Genomic DNA, 14,829 nt, shown 5'->3' with positions numbered 1-14,829 from the left:
AACGACTTATCGGATACATTCCTTGCAATGTTTTGATAATAATTTGGAATAATCGAGCACCTATAGAATACCTTCGCAAGTGGACAAATATGGAGGGCCCTGCGTGAATCTTGGCTCCTGCAACAACCATTTAAAATATACTAAATACACGTATTTAGATTTTAAAATTTCATTCTACATATTTCCCAACCAATAATGTGCAAGCATTTCATTTAGATTATCTTAACTTTCATTTCCTTCCCTTCTTCAAAGAGAAACCCTGTCCGTGGAACATATTCTCATCTTCCTCCTCGTCTACTCTCTGTGCCGTCTTCATGTCGCTGATAGGTTTCACTGATCGATCAAATTTGATCAATCCGATGGGATGGTTATAATCTGGTATTCCCCTAACTGCCGTCTAGAAATCATATGCCGATTTGATTAGAATTATTCAGGAACACATAATTTTATCAAATAGTAAATAATTAGTAACCAAGCTTACTTTTCTTATCACAGGTTCATCCAGCTGATTGTCCTTCTTTTTCTTGCCATCTAGCCGTACACCCTCCCCTGAGAAGAGAGACACAGTTTCGATTGTGTCTATCGGAGCCTCTTCCATAGGCGTCGACTCAGATCTGCTCGCAACCGTGGGCTCCTTGTAACCAACTGGAGCTTCGAACTCAACCTGAAGTCAAATGAATACATATATCAAGAACAAACCAAATAGTTTAAAAGTTCGATTTTACATTCATATCACATTCGATGATGCTAACCGCATCGCCAGGCTTCGTTTCCAGCACGCACAACTCATATATTCTCTGATTATATTTGATGGCAATCAAGTCACCCGTTGTGAGGCACGCGAAATTTCTCAGAGCATTCTCCAGCACAGCCTTGGGGTTTGTTATGTCTAGGAAGTCAGAATTCTGCGGCTGGAACTTGGAAAACGTTGCGACTGGGAGTGAAACGCTTTCGATGAACAGAAAGTCGCCCTCTTCCAGGAGAAGGTTCCGCATCATCTGCAAATTAACTTGTGATTCTATCGAATTCACTTCTTGCTGGGAAATTGGCATACCCAGTGAGGCAAATATATTTTTCCTTCATCGGCAACAAACTCCAAGACTCCAGCATGTGTCTTTCGATTCTTACGTTCGTTTGTGAGTCTGAAAAGCATTGGGTACTCGACATTTAACCTGCTCAGTTGGTCCAGCGCTGATGGAGGCATGATAACTAAAGGAAGCTTGAGCAGATTATTGTATAATTGTAATTGACAAATGTATACTTTTTCCTCCTTTCTCGACATCCTGTCGTTCGTTTCCGGGGAGCATCGAAACCGAGTAACATTTGTAGGCATTCTGAAATCTGCGCCCGTGTTCCGGGAACATCATGTTGAAACCTCCGAACTGAAATCAGCAAATCAGTATTTGGGAGCGAAGAGACCATTTCACCACTCACCATTGTGTCGAAGATGAATTTGATTCACTTTAAAGTAAATAGTATTCCGGTAAAGTTGTGACACAAAACTGCGAACCCTAAACCTAAACAATTGAGTTCGCAATTCACTGCTGTCATCGTCATTGCCGAGTCGAGCGACATCTGCAGATTTTTATTAAGTTTGAAAATGGCGGGTGAAAGTAAAGTCTCCATTAAGACGATAGGAAGCAGCTAGTAGGTGACTGCGAATTAGCAAACATTGCTGCATTGTTGAAAACTGGAAATTACATAAGTTTTCAAAACACCGGGGTCCGAAATAAATGCAATCTAGATGTGAATTGGATCAATACAGGTACGAAGTCAAATGTCGGACCATATTCTGTTTCTACATCAAAGACAATTTTTCAACCTGATTTTATAAACACTTTGTGAAGAAAATTCTTAAGGGGGTTAGTATTGGACAGGTGATGTTGCTCCGAAATTTTCAATTCAGACCCTATATTACTTTCACGTCGTCGTTTATTAATCATCACAGGTAAGTTTGATATCGAACCTCATTAATTTATATGTATTTATACTTGATGTTAAAATTCGGGGGAAAGGTGGAAATGATTAGGATCCAGCTGCTATCCCTTTATTTCAGTAAACTCCTGGCGCGGAGGCAAACTCTGCTTCAACCAGGAAGCAGCTTGGGCATTACATTAAGCGTTTCTTCGACTTGTATTCTCGAAATAAGGAATCTGAACCACCATGTTTGTCATAGGCAGCATCAACACTAAAAGGTACAGATCTGCGAATGCATTGGGGAAGCTTATTCCAATTGGAAAAAGAGCGCTTGGGAAGCGCAACTAGTACACTTCCAAAGCACCACGGAGCGCTTCTACTTCATATCTTTTATATCTTTGCGTGTTAATGCCGGGAAGCGTCCCTCTTAGCGCCATTAAATAAGTGCTTCCTGAGAAGCATATTTGGATATGGAAGGGAAGCGCATTCATTTTACCTTAGAGAAGAATTGAATGCAAGCACATCAATACTGCTCGAGAAGCACTCTTGAATGTGGGTAGTCAGCACTTCTATTTTGCTTCCAAAAAAAGCGCTTCCACAGTTTGCGATTGGAATCCATGCACATCATCATCATTATCAACGGCACAACAACCGGTATCCGGTCTAGACCTGCCTTAATAAGGAACTTCAGACTTCCCGGTTTTGGGCCGAGGGCCATCAATTCGTCATCCCTCCATCTCAGGCAGGGTCTGCCTCGTCTCCTTTTCCTACCATAGATATTGCCCTTATACACTTTCCGGGCTGGATCATCCTCATCCATACGGATTAAGTGACCCGCCCACCGTAACCTATTGAGCCGGATTTTATCCACAACTTGACGGTCCTGGTATCGCTCATAGATTTCGTCGTTATGTAGGCTACGGAATCGTCCATCTTCATGTAGGGGGCCAAAAATTCTTCTGAGGATTCTTCTCTCGAACGCGGCTAAGAGTTCGCAATTCTTCTTGCTAAGAACCCAACTCTCCGAGGAACACATAAGGACTGGCAAGATCATTGTCTTATACAGTAAGAGCATGGTGAGACGCTTCGAGCGGAACAGTTTTTGTAAGCTGAAATAGGCTCTCTGGCTGCTAACAACCGAGCGCGGATTTCATCATCGTAGTTGTTATGGGTTGTGATTTTCGACCCTAAATAGGAGAAATTATCAACGGTCTGAAAGTTGTAGTCTCCTATCTTTATTCTTCCCGTTTGACCAGTGCGGCTTGATGTTTTTGGTGCTGACGTTGCCACCATATACTTTGTCTTGCCTGCATTGATGTGCAGCCCAAGGTCTCGCCCCGATTGCCGCCTGCTCGATCTGGGTGAAGGCAGTTCGTACGTCTCGCTTCGTTCTTCCCATGTTGTCGATATCGTCAGCATAAGCCAGTAGTTGGGTGAACTTAAAGAGGATCGTACCTCTTGCATTTAGGAAGGATCACGGATCACTTTCCCGAGGGCCAGGTTGAAGAGGACACATGATAGGGCATCCTCTTGTGGTAGACCATTGTTGATGTCGAGTGGTCTTGAGAGTGATCCTGCTGCTTTTGTCTGGCCTCATACATTGGTCAGGGTTAATTTCGTCGGGATACCGAATTCTCTCATGGCCGTATACAGTTTTACCCTAGCTATGCTATCATAGGCGGCTTTAAAGTCGATGAACAGATGGTGCAACTGTTGTCCATATTCCAACAGTTTTTCCATCGCTTGCCGCAAAGAGAAAATTTGATCTGTTGCTGATTTGCCTGGAGTGAAGCCTCTTTGGTGTGGGCCAATGATGTTCTGGGCGTATGGAGCTATCCGGCCTAGCAAGATAGCGGAGAATATCTTATAGATGGTACTCAGCAACGTGATACCTCTACAATTGTTGCACTGTGTGATATCTCCCTTTTTATGTTTGCCAGTCGTCAGGCATTGATTCGCTGCCCCACACATTGAGCACAAGTTGATGAACCACTTGGTGTAATTGGTTGCGTCCATATTTAACCAATTCTATCGGCGCCTGGCGACTCATGATTTTTAAGTCGATGAATTGCACGGACTGTTTCTTCTATACTTGGTGGTGACAGTATTTGTCCGTCGCCTTTAGTTGGCGGCACCTCCAACACGTCGATGTTCTGATTGTTCAGTAGTTCATCAATATACTCAACCCATCGCTCCAACATACCCATTTTGTCGGAAATCAGATTTCCCTCTTTGTCTCGGCAGGATAATCGAAAATCGAGGTGAGTAAGGCTACACCCTGCTGACTTGTTCGTAAAATTTGCGCGCCGGGTGCAGTTGCTCCCTGTATTTTTCGAGTTCATAGTCCTGTTGGTTCTTCGCTCGCCGGAGTTCGTGATAAGTCCCCGCGCCCGCGTTCTTTGAGAATGTAACATTACTCGGTATGCAGCATTGTTCCGTTCCATTGCTAGGTTACATTCATCGTCAAACCAGCTTTTCCGACTCTTTTTGCGGCTGGGGCCAAGTATGTTTCTATGTATTTATGATAACGTTCTTCAGGTGATTTGATCATTTGATGATGTTTCATCTCCAGGACTGCGGTTATTGCGGCATCCATTTCCCTCTTATAGGTGTTGCGAAGGGCTGTGTTGTGGATGGCTTCAGTGTTAACTCTCACCTGATTGTCAGAGCGGATTCTGAGTGGTGTTGTTATTCGAGCTCGGAGCAGCATGCCAAAGAGAGTCCTCCGAGTCTATATTGGCCCCCCTATATGATCTGAAATTCATCAAGGTTGAGAGGCGGCGGCGTTCGATCAACACGTGGTCAATTTGTTTGAAAGTAGCCTCGTCTGGAAGGACCCACGTGTGTTTGTAGACCGCTTTCCGCGCAAACCAGGTACCTCCAACAACCATTTCGTGTGACACTGCTAATTGAATGATCCGCAGTCCTTTATCATTTGTATTTTGGTGTAGGCTATGGGAGCCAACGTATCGCCTGACTACGGGCTCCTTCCTTACTTGGTTAGGTTATTAAAATCCCCATTTTGATATCATATCTGGAGTAGGCTTCGAGGGTTGGTTTTACTGCCTCGTAGACTTTGTAGTCTCTTCTGTAGGGGCGTGAACGTTAATGAGGCTTATGTTTCTAAACTTGCCTCGCAAGCGCAGGGTCCATAGCTGTTCGCTTATGTTTTCAAAGCCGATAACAGCAGCTTTCATTTTTTGGCTGACTAAGAAACCTACTCCGAACACGTGGTTTGCTGGATGGCCACTATAATATATGGTGTAGCGACTTTTCTCCATAAAACCGGTCCCTGTCCAACGCATCTCCTGTAACGCTGTTACATCAGCCCTATATTGGGACAGGGTATCGGCTAGCTGCTCATCAGCTTCATCTCTGTACAGGGAGCGCACGTTCCATGAGAAAATGCGCAAATCCTTATTCCGTTGTCGTTGCCGGGTTCGTCGTTGTGTAATCCGTCCAGTCCGAGGCTCTTGTTGTGGCTTCGTAACAAGTTGTTTTCCGTGTAGGGTTGTCAGCCATGCCCAACCCCCAACCTGGAGGACCAGTTGGTACAATTTGTTTTTAGGCACGGGAGAGTCGCCTTCATCCTTCTTCGTCTGCAGCTTTTCGTTAAGAAAGAGCTCCCAGCGATCACTACGTGGAGGTGGAGATAGGGTTAGTAGTAGAGTAGAGCTGTTAGTATTGGTTCAGCAGGCGTTTCCCAAGTTTTATTCTCCATCGTGGGTACCAATCCACGTTTCGCCCTGGGACCTATACTACCCTTTGACCACCCGGGCACATCATAGGAAGTAAACCACAGGTAGATACTGCTAAATGATTAGGGCTTATGATGTGTACGGATAAGCTTCGCAAGCCCGTAACTTTTAGTGTAGGTACTGACTACTATGCCGGCTCCACATGTTTGACGGTTGCTGAAAATTCCAAACTTTCGCAAAATTTTGGCGGACCAAGCATCGCCATCTACACTTTTGTAAATGCATTACTGTTTTCTGAGCAAGCAAGAACATTTCCTTTAATTTGTTCAAAAAAACCCAACGACCACCTTTACGTTTATGACGTTTGTTGAGGTTTGGCAAACATATGGATGCACATTAGATATACTGTGCTTGGACTGCCTTTAGGAGAACAGAAAACAAGTCGGGAAACCGGAACCTGGATGCTTTGGATAGTCAAGATTTTATACTTTCTTGTGTGTCCTGTACCAGAGATTCCTCTCTGAGAGGTAATTCTCTACCAAACTGGGCAAATATCCAGGAACGTCTTTGTCAGCCAAAGTGTCTGTAATTCGGCTTCAGTTGGTGAAGTTGTATGTGTTTTTAACATCCAATGCCAACACGGCCTCCGCGTTTCAGTGCCTATTTTGTCAGATTTGCTTATTGCATCCACCACAGAATGGGTGTGTCGAAACTCATACTAGCGCTCGCACCAGCCATTCCTGCTTTCGACAATGGGTAACAGTCTTTTGTAGACGATTCTCTTCATCATCTCTTTCATTGCATCCAACAGGCAGATCGATTTCTACTGAGCAGGGGATATTCTTTCCTTTAGGTACCCCTTGAAGATGTTGACGAAAAGGTCTGCTTAGTCTTCATTACCGGGTTTAAGACTTTGCTAGATATGTCTTCCAAATCTGGGGTCTGGTTCTCGCCGATCCTACCTTATATTTCTTGCAGTTCCTACTCAGAAACTGAAGATATCACGCACTCGTTGAGTTGGGTTGGTTTTCTTTTCGCTGCCCTGTTAGGAAGAAGATTGCATACAGGAGGAGCAAATCCAGCGACAAAAGGCACGGATTCTTATTGTTAGCTTTGATCCATGTCATTAATGAACTGTTGTGTCGATGTGTCGATGGCGCTTAAGTGGGTTTCTTGTGTGAGTTTCCCCATCTTATGTGACAAGCGATAAACAGCTGTGCAATGTCCCATGCTCGCAACTACGTGGTCGCACAATAATCGAACACGGCACTAACATCAGACTTTATATTCGGCAATTTTCTCGTGCAAATACCATAGCCGTCGAAAATCCACGATGGTTTTTCTGCCTATAAAATTTTGAAGAATGTGTTGGGGGTTGAATTTCCTGTATATAGTCTCCTGGCTAGGAAACAGAGTAGCAACAATGGAACGACCTTGCACTCTTTTCATTACCGCACTGTAAGTCCCTTTCCGAGGGTCGTTGTTCCACTCTTAATTGGATTTCTTACTAGGGAGCAGCCTCCTTCTGGGCATAATAGTAGTACAAGCTTTTATCACCCATTGGGTGATTCTTGGTGACATTTTATCTGGCCGTACCATTCAGGGATATGTAGGATTGAACGTCGTCGAAAACGTGTTACGTCCAGCCGGTATTCTGAGTTAGCTCATATTCTGCTGAATAGTTAACCAGTATTATTTCGAATAGTTTGGCAGTATTATTTAGAAGGCATTTCGGCCTATAGGATGAAGCTTCACCCAAAGGTTTGTTTGGCTTTGGGATTAGCATTAGTTTCTTTTGCACTCCTACTTTAAGCCATGTACTGAATGCCTCGCAAACATATTTGCCGCTACTTTGACTGCTGCCCTTAGAGCTTTGTTGAGATGTGTGGGGGTATCAATAAGATGAAGAGCCTTAATGAAGGAAGATTCACCTTCTTTCTAGGCGCTACTCCCAATTACTGTAAACAAGTGATAGCATGACTACGAGAGAAAAATAAGAGATGCCAAATTGAAATAATTGGAAGTAAGGGACAAAATTCCTGTCGGTTACAGTTAATACGTATAGTTAATAGATATACACTAATCCGTAAAGGGACACATCATTTTTTATGACGCAATGCAACTTCCCTTGACAGTATTATTATTATTTTGCATCAGTATACATTGATAGGCAATATTTTGACTTGCTTGTTTGAAGTAACTTTTTGGTTTTTGGAGTGGAAAAATATGTAGAAAGTTCCTCGCATAAGCTAAACACGAACCCCTCAATTCCTAAACACCCGATCCAATTCCATACTCCAAAAATGATAAAATTCAAGCGAATTTGCCTAGATAACTTTTCCGGCGATCGAATAACGGCTAGGGCATCAAATGTGCCTAAAGCGCAACATTTATTTGAGGAACGAACTATTTAAATCCCTGTGAATTTTGGCTGCGAGGAAAAATTTTAACTAAGAAGAGAAATTGTAATTATAGTTCAAACCGTGACAAAAAAGATTGAATTCCGAAATTCAAGTTGCTTCCGATATTAGCATGTATGTACGTATTATCTTGTTCACTAAAACGTGATAACCTCATGCGAAAAATTGATCTGACGTTTTTATTACGTCTTCGACTTGGTAAAATGTCGCTCATATGTAATATTAGATTCGCCTCTTTTGTTATTAATCGACATACTTACATCAATGGATTGAGCAGCACAATTGAGTGGACCCACTCAGGAGTTGTCTATCTCTAATTTTGAGATGTAAAAACGTCGTTGCTTATCAGCATTGTACTGTACTGTTGTCGATTTTTTTAAGAATGAAACCCACTGATTTTGGAAGGCTTGCTTTTAAAATTGGTCCCCTTGGAAACTGGCGACATGGAGATTCTACAACAGATAGCCTCCTACCTCTGGCACATTAAGATAGTCCTAATTACTTAAATGACGCTAAAGAGGTACGTGCAGAGTATGAAGAATATTTTGCAAGCAGCTAAGGATAGTTTTTTTTTACCATATAGAGCCACTTTGATATTAACTACTCATCGTTAATTTAGCCGGATTTTATAATTCTGCATTTTTAAATGCACTATAAAATTGATTGATTCTTCAAGTTATGAATTTTGCTTGCATTTTTCGGCCGTTGTTCTAAATTCTTCCGCCATTCCCTTTAAGGCAACTTGTTTCTGGAGTCTATTTTTTTTCTAATTACCGCTTGTTACGTCCGATAGTTCCGATTTATTATGGTATATATTAATCACTTTTCCATCTCAGCTTTTAATTCCTCTTTTTAAGGTTTTGTGTGAAACAAACCCTTATTAAAATGGATTCAATGGCTGTGAGTCCGTCTGCCCATTTTTTTTTATCGATGGAAGGTGGAAGTTTCAAAAGCTACCGCTGGCTCCTGCCAGACGGTTATGTGGAACTCCCACCCACTAAAACCATCTCCTTCACCTTCCGCTCCCCCGCGGGATTCCCATGTGGTGTGGCACGTGGCTGGATTAGAATTTATCCTGTGCTCATGTTCCTCTGTCGTTCATTCTTCCAGCTAACTTCTTCCTGCCTCAGCTTCTTATGGATGGTTGCTATTACCTTTTCGACTTCAGTCCATATCGCCTTCGACTTCAACATATAATGCATGATGTTTTCGGCTTTCGAATGCATCCCGGTTGTAGCTTCCAATGCACCTCTCTGAGTTGCGAATCTCGGGCAGTGAAATAAAATGTGTTATGTGTCCTCCGCAAAATTCAGGTTGCTTCATCGGAAATTGTTCTGTAAACGCAACACGTTCGGAGTGCACTTATGCGATACGCAGTTCCAATTTTTTTCTTATTTATTGTATTATCCAGTGCATCTCCCCACACTGACCGTAAGCTTGGAATGTGTTGTTTGATTTTCACAGACGTGAATAATAAGTACTACTTCGGTGTTATATTCTACAAGCAATAGACCAGCATTCACCAACCAGGACTTAATCTCATATACTGCTTCATTCGCACAAAGCTCGAATTCTTCGAGAAGGCAAGCAACAACCGCCACCCCAGTGTCGTCTGCGAAACCAATGGAGTCCACACTAGTAGGAAGGTCTAGCGTCAGGACTCCATTATACATAATAATCCACAAGAGTGGGTGTAGGGGTGACCCTTGTGGGATTCCGCATGTCGTTCGATATGATCGATCTCATCTGATTCGCAGTACAAAAGCCTATCAATTAAGAAGTCGTATTTTGCTCCATCTCGTGGAATTAAATGCATTCCTCACATCGACTGTGATCACTGCACAGCATTTATCCTGGTCAAGTGGGGCCTTAGCTGTATTAGCTTCCAGGTTAACTGCATCAGTCGTAGACCTCCCCTCCCCTCAGAGGGACCGGCTTCCTTTTCGGCAATTGGAAGTAATCTGTTATATATGAGGCAGCGTCTGACAATTTGCCGCCTAATATTTTGATCGATTATTATTTCGAATAGTTTGCCAGTATTATTTAGAAAGGATATCGCCCTGTAGGATGAAGTTTTACCTAAAGGTTCGTGTGGCTTTGGGGTTAGCATTAATATCTTCTCGCTCCTTCTTTAAGACGTGGAGTGCAGGCCTCGGCAGATCGCTTCTCGCTTCTTTGACAGCTGCTCTTAGAGCTTTATTGGTGATACTATCCAATCCAGCCTCTTTGTTTCTAACATTTTTTTTCTCGGCTTCTTACTTTTTATGATAGCCACATTTAATTTCTTCCGAGCCTCTTTATATTCTTCATGTAGTTACCCGTATACAGATCCGTTTATGTTTCGCTTATTGCGTCTTCTAGCCTTGAGGTAAGCTTTGCGGCATTCTCCGATTTCAGAGTTCCACCAAATATTCGAAATTGCGCGCCGTCGTAACTTTTCGCCGATCTGCAAGGTTTTATCTTCAGCGGTTCCTTCGAACGTTGTGTCTGCTGTAAAACTTCTTTGAAGATTTCCGTCGTCAAGCTTATTGGCTGCATATCTCTCAGCTGTCTTCCGGTTCTCTATTGTCTATTGTTTCAAAAATGATGACCTGATGGTCATTATGTGTATATTTTTCGCTGACGTACCACTGGAGGTCCTAAATATCCCTAAAAAAAGTGATATCTATTACGGACCCCATTTCTCTTTTTCGAAAAATGTTATCAAATCCAGTGTGATTCGGATGAGAAAGATCTTCGTCGTATACGTCCTCTTGCGTTCGTTTCTCGGCTGCCTCATTCTTCACCTCATGCGTTGAAATTGCCAGCTATTGTCTTAGAGTTATGGTCATTTGTATCCTCTCCACCGTAGATTGGAACTCCTCTTTCGTAAGGCTTAGTGCCGCATAGCAATTGTAAATGGATATTCCACCGTCGGTCTATCTGTCACACCCGATTTACCCGGAAACGGCTGTACCGATTGTTATAAGATTTGGTGAGAAGACGAAGGCGAACTCTTGGCCGCGTTCGAAAGAAGAATCCTCCGAAGAATTTTTCGCCCCCTACATGAGGATAGACGATTCCGTAGCCTACACAATGACGAAATCTATGAGCGATACCATGAGCGTCCGGTTGTGGATAAAATCCGGCTCAATAGGTTACGGTGGGCGGGTCACTTAATCCATATGGATGAGGATGATCCCACCCGGAAAGTGTATAAGGACAATATCTATGGTAGAAAAAGAAGACGAGGCAGACCCTGCCTAAGATGGAGCGATGGCGTAGGTCAGGACGCCAGACAGCTTTTAGTGATATCGAATTGGTGGACCTCGGCTCAAAGCCGGGATGTCTGGAGTTCCTTATTAAGGCAGGCCTAGACCGGATACCGGTTGTTGCGCCGTTGTTGATGATAATGATGAGAAGACGTGGTCTGTGTGTCTCTTTATGTGTAGCAAGTGGCGCCATTTTGTGATGAGTTTGAAGGGGGCTTCCCATACATGCGAAAGGGAGGTGCAGATTTTTTTCTCACAGAATATAATTATGTGAGGTATCAAATGAAAGGGCTCGATTAGTACTTTTTGAAACTGATCTTATTTCGCGTTCCCAGAGTGCAGAGTGCCCAGAGAGAGAACAGAGCAACTCATCGAAAAACAACATCTACATTAAAATGGAAAAAAATCTTTGGTAACTACCCTCGTGGAGGACTGAGGGAAAGGAGGAGGCACTAACATTATTAGAACGATTGTCCAATTTCGTGGTGAGCGCGTAATTTTCATTCCGAGTGCGTGTTTTGTGCTATTCTTAGCACACAAGTGCTTAGCGAAAAGGCTTCATCCGCCTTCTATGATAGACTTCGTTCACTGAAAGATGGAGTTTGAAATACAGAAATCCGAATCTTTGTTAGATGGCATTTCAAAGAATGACCTCTCAAACGCAATATGCCTCAGTCAGACTCACCGGATGGTGAAGTACCTCCTGTCTTGAGACTGAGAAACGTTCCAGTAGTTCCACAATGTGGTTACGAGGATACTGCTTCTGTTAACAGCGCATTGATAGGTGGTTTGCTTAAGCATTCTGTTCAATGAAAGAGGATATAACTCGAATGTCCTTTCTCCCCTCTCTTCGTTGAAATCGGGTAGAGAGTTCTTTATTATGAAAGACAAGGAACCCTCGTGATTCCCAGCAAGACGCTGAAGTTAGATTTGATCGAATTTTGAAAGGATTAATGAAAGCGGATTGATCGAAGCTTCTCTAGGTATTGCTCTGAACCTAAAAGAAATTATTCTGAAAAAAATTTTAATACTTTGTCACGTTGGAAACAAAATAAGGTTCTAGGGGTTCGCATGGGATAGGATAAATCTTGCCACGAGTGCAAAAATGGATTTTAATGGTTTGGGACAGTGGATGCACAATAACTCAAGGAACGAAAAATAAGGTACACCATTCAGTCCTTTCATTCCACCACCGTTCTCAACTCTGTAGCTTCAGGTAAAGTTTGATTGCCTGTGGGTGAAATGGCTGGTGGACACGGACTACTAATCAGAATAAAACAGAAATCAGCTCGGCCATCAATGCATTCAAACGGGGCAAGGCGACCTACTCGCGGAATTTTTCCATGCAGCCCCTTTTAATTATGTGAATCCAAGAGATTTTCCAGTGAGAGAAAGAGGCAGATGATCTTTTGATCATCTTGGGTGCGACAATTGCGGGGGTGTTGCAAAATAAAAAGGTAAAATTATCAGAAACAGGTGAAATAGAGAATGAAATACTTTTTCAATGGATGGACTCAAGACGGGTGCTTTTCATCGGAATCTTAGAGATCACTCCTTACTTCTGAGAAAGATCTCGGATCTCCAAGATTTACGAATTAGTGGCAGTAACAATCCTGTAGAGATTTCACAAATTCTGCTGGAGACTATCAAAACCGGCGACTTTGTTTTGAGTGCATTGATGGCAAAGATAATTTTGTTGCTGTTTGAAGAAGTCCTTATCCGGATATTATGGTTGCTTGCAATGTCATATCATGAAGTAGAGTTTCGCCGTATGTTTTGCGATTGAGAACCATGGTCAAATGCCCCTTCCATCTTTTTAGGTGTTCAAAATTATGGATGAGAAGTGAACCATTAACGTCTCTCGAAGGATTATGACAAAGTTCACCTCACCGTTTCACCTACAAGCTCTTTCACGAAATTGTTGCAATTTCGTCAATTTTTGCTTGTCTGACTAGCGCAGTGGTGGTATTCCTATTATCATCCCGTACTTGCTCACGGTAAAGAAGATTGATCACTTCGCGATCACCGTCAGTCGCAGCGGTCAACAGAATTCTTAACTCCTGGTCTTAATTGATCTTTCTTCATTTTTTCGCAGTCAGCCAGGTCTTATGGAGCATAGCCGACAACTTTATCCGTCCAGTATTTTTTGCCGTTATTTAAAGTTTGTGCAGCAAGAAAATTTTCCTACTGTTGGATGATAGCCGGATCGGGAATATTGACAGTATCTTTGTCTGCGAGCAGACGCAATCGCGAATAACCCGCGACACATGCTTTTGCGGCGGATGCTAATACCTGTTTTGTTGTGCACATTCAGAAGATAACTTTCAAATCGACTGCTGATTGCAATATGGTCGCTGTCATTAGATACTCGTAGCGGGTCAATATAAAACCCAACCGACTTTGTGGCAGGTACTGGTTCTCATACAGTGTACTTTCAATAATGATCACCAAGACCATGTCTATCCAACACTTGCCCGTGAATTCAGATCCTTCAAATGATCACAATGTTCCTTTCGAAAGCTTCTCTTGAATTGAGTGTAGTTGCTCATAAAAAGCATCCTTTTCATCTATGTCTTAAACCCACGTTGGTAAATAGCACCGCAGAATTGTGATGCTCCTTAATCTGTTCTGAAACCTGGCAATCAAGGCCCGGTCTGCAATCGGCTCCCAAGTCATGTGATTGCATTTGAAAGCCTCGAGATTGCACCCAGATCAGGCATTCGATAGAGCCAAATGGCGAAGCCGATCACGACGAGCCGACCCCGCTTGTGAACGGGACAAAGGCTGAAGAAAAAGAAGATAGCGGTCAGTAACGGTCCGACACCGAAGAGGAGTACTCTCCAGAGTCCTACCATCTCACTTTCCTTAGGCCCCCAATGTTCAGGTTATATCGGCGGAATTCCATTCAAGTTGGAGAAGGCGAGCATTCTGGGGCTCTCAATAATGTTATCGAAGAGCATGCGCACATTCCAAAAACCAATCATTAGTCGTTTTCGATAGTCAAAGATTGTACCCGTTAAGTCAGTCTCTATACACGGTGGTAAGGTAGTTGCGAAATTGGCAACTTGCTAATTCGAAAATGTCGTTTCTTACGACAAGCAGGGAAGACTGAGCGTATTCTTAATAGTAATTATTGGCGCAATAATTCAAATGGGCCTTGAAGCGTCTCAGAACCCTTCATTCACCGCCGTGACGGTGGAGTAGGGGCAATGTGGCCAGCAAAGCATTGCGCTCGTCCGTGATTATTACCGTGATTTTATTCAGGTGTTCGTTCACAGCTGAGTGAATTGGTGCCCGGTGTTTCGTCAACGATAAAAATCTCTGTACCACCAGCGACATTTGAACCGTGACCTTCCAAAGCGACAGCCTAGTGCTCCAAGCTCTAAGCACTAAGCCCCCCGGACATTCTTAAACTCCAGTTAAATTGGATTAGATTACAGATAAAATACATAAAAGTTTAATCGATACCTCTGTTTTAATTCTATGTAAAATATAAAAAGAAAACATAAATAAGGTAAATATATAATACAAACCCATAAATAA

The 14,829-nt window shown here is 42.9% G+C and overlaps 1 protein-coding gene across 1 annotated transcript; it reads right to left on the bottom strand.

The window, feature by feature from the left end:
• Positions 1 to 153: 153 nt before the first annotated feature.
• LOC119648255 (ubiquitin fusion degradation protein 1 homolog) lies at positions 154 to 1,572 on the bottom strand. The gene is made up of 6 exons (XM_038049899.1): positions 1,435 to 1,572; positions 1,262 to 1,382; positions 1,055 to 1,209; positions 726 to 998; positions 482 to 664; positions 154 to 397 (listed from the first exon to the last, which is right to left on the bottom strand). Exons 1-6 carry the CDS (start codon positions 1,435 to 1,437, stop codon positions 230 to 232), a joined length of 903 nt encoding a protein of 300 aa, XP_037905827.1. The 5' UTR covers positions 1,438 to 1,572; the 3' UTR covers positions 154 to 229.
• Between the last annotated feature and the right edge of the window lie 13,257 nt (positions 1,573 to 14,829).

This window comes from Hermetia illucens, chromosome 2 (genome assembly GCF_905115235.1).
Source record: "Hermetia illucens chromosome 2, iHerIll2.2.curated.20191125, whole genome shotgun sequence".
NCBI classification, from domain to species: Eukaryota; Metazoa; Arthropoda; class Insecta; order Diptera; family Stratiomyidae; genus Hermetia; species Hermetia illucens.
This window is presented reverse-complemented; position numbering and strand designations above follow the sequence as displayed.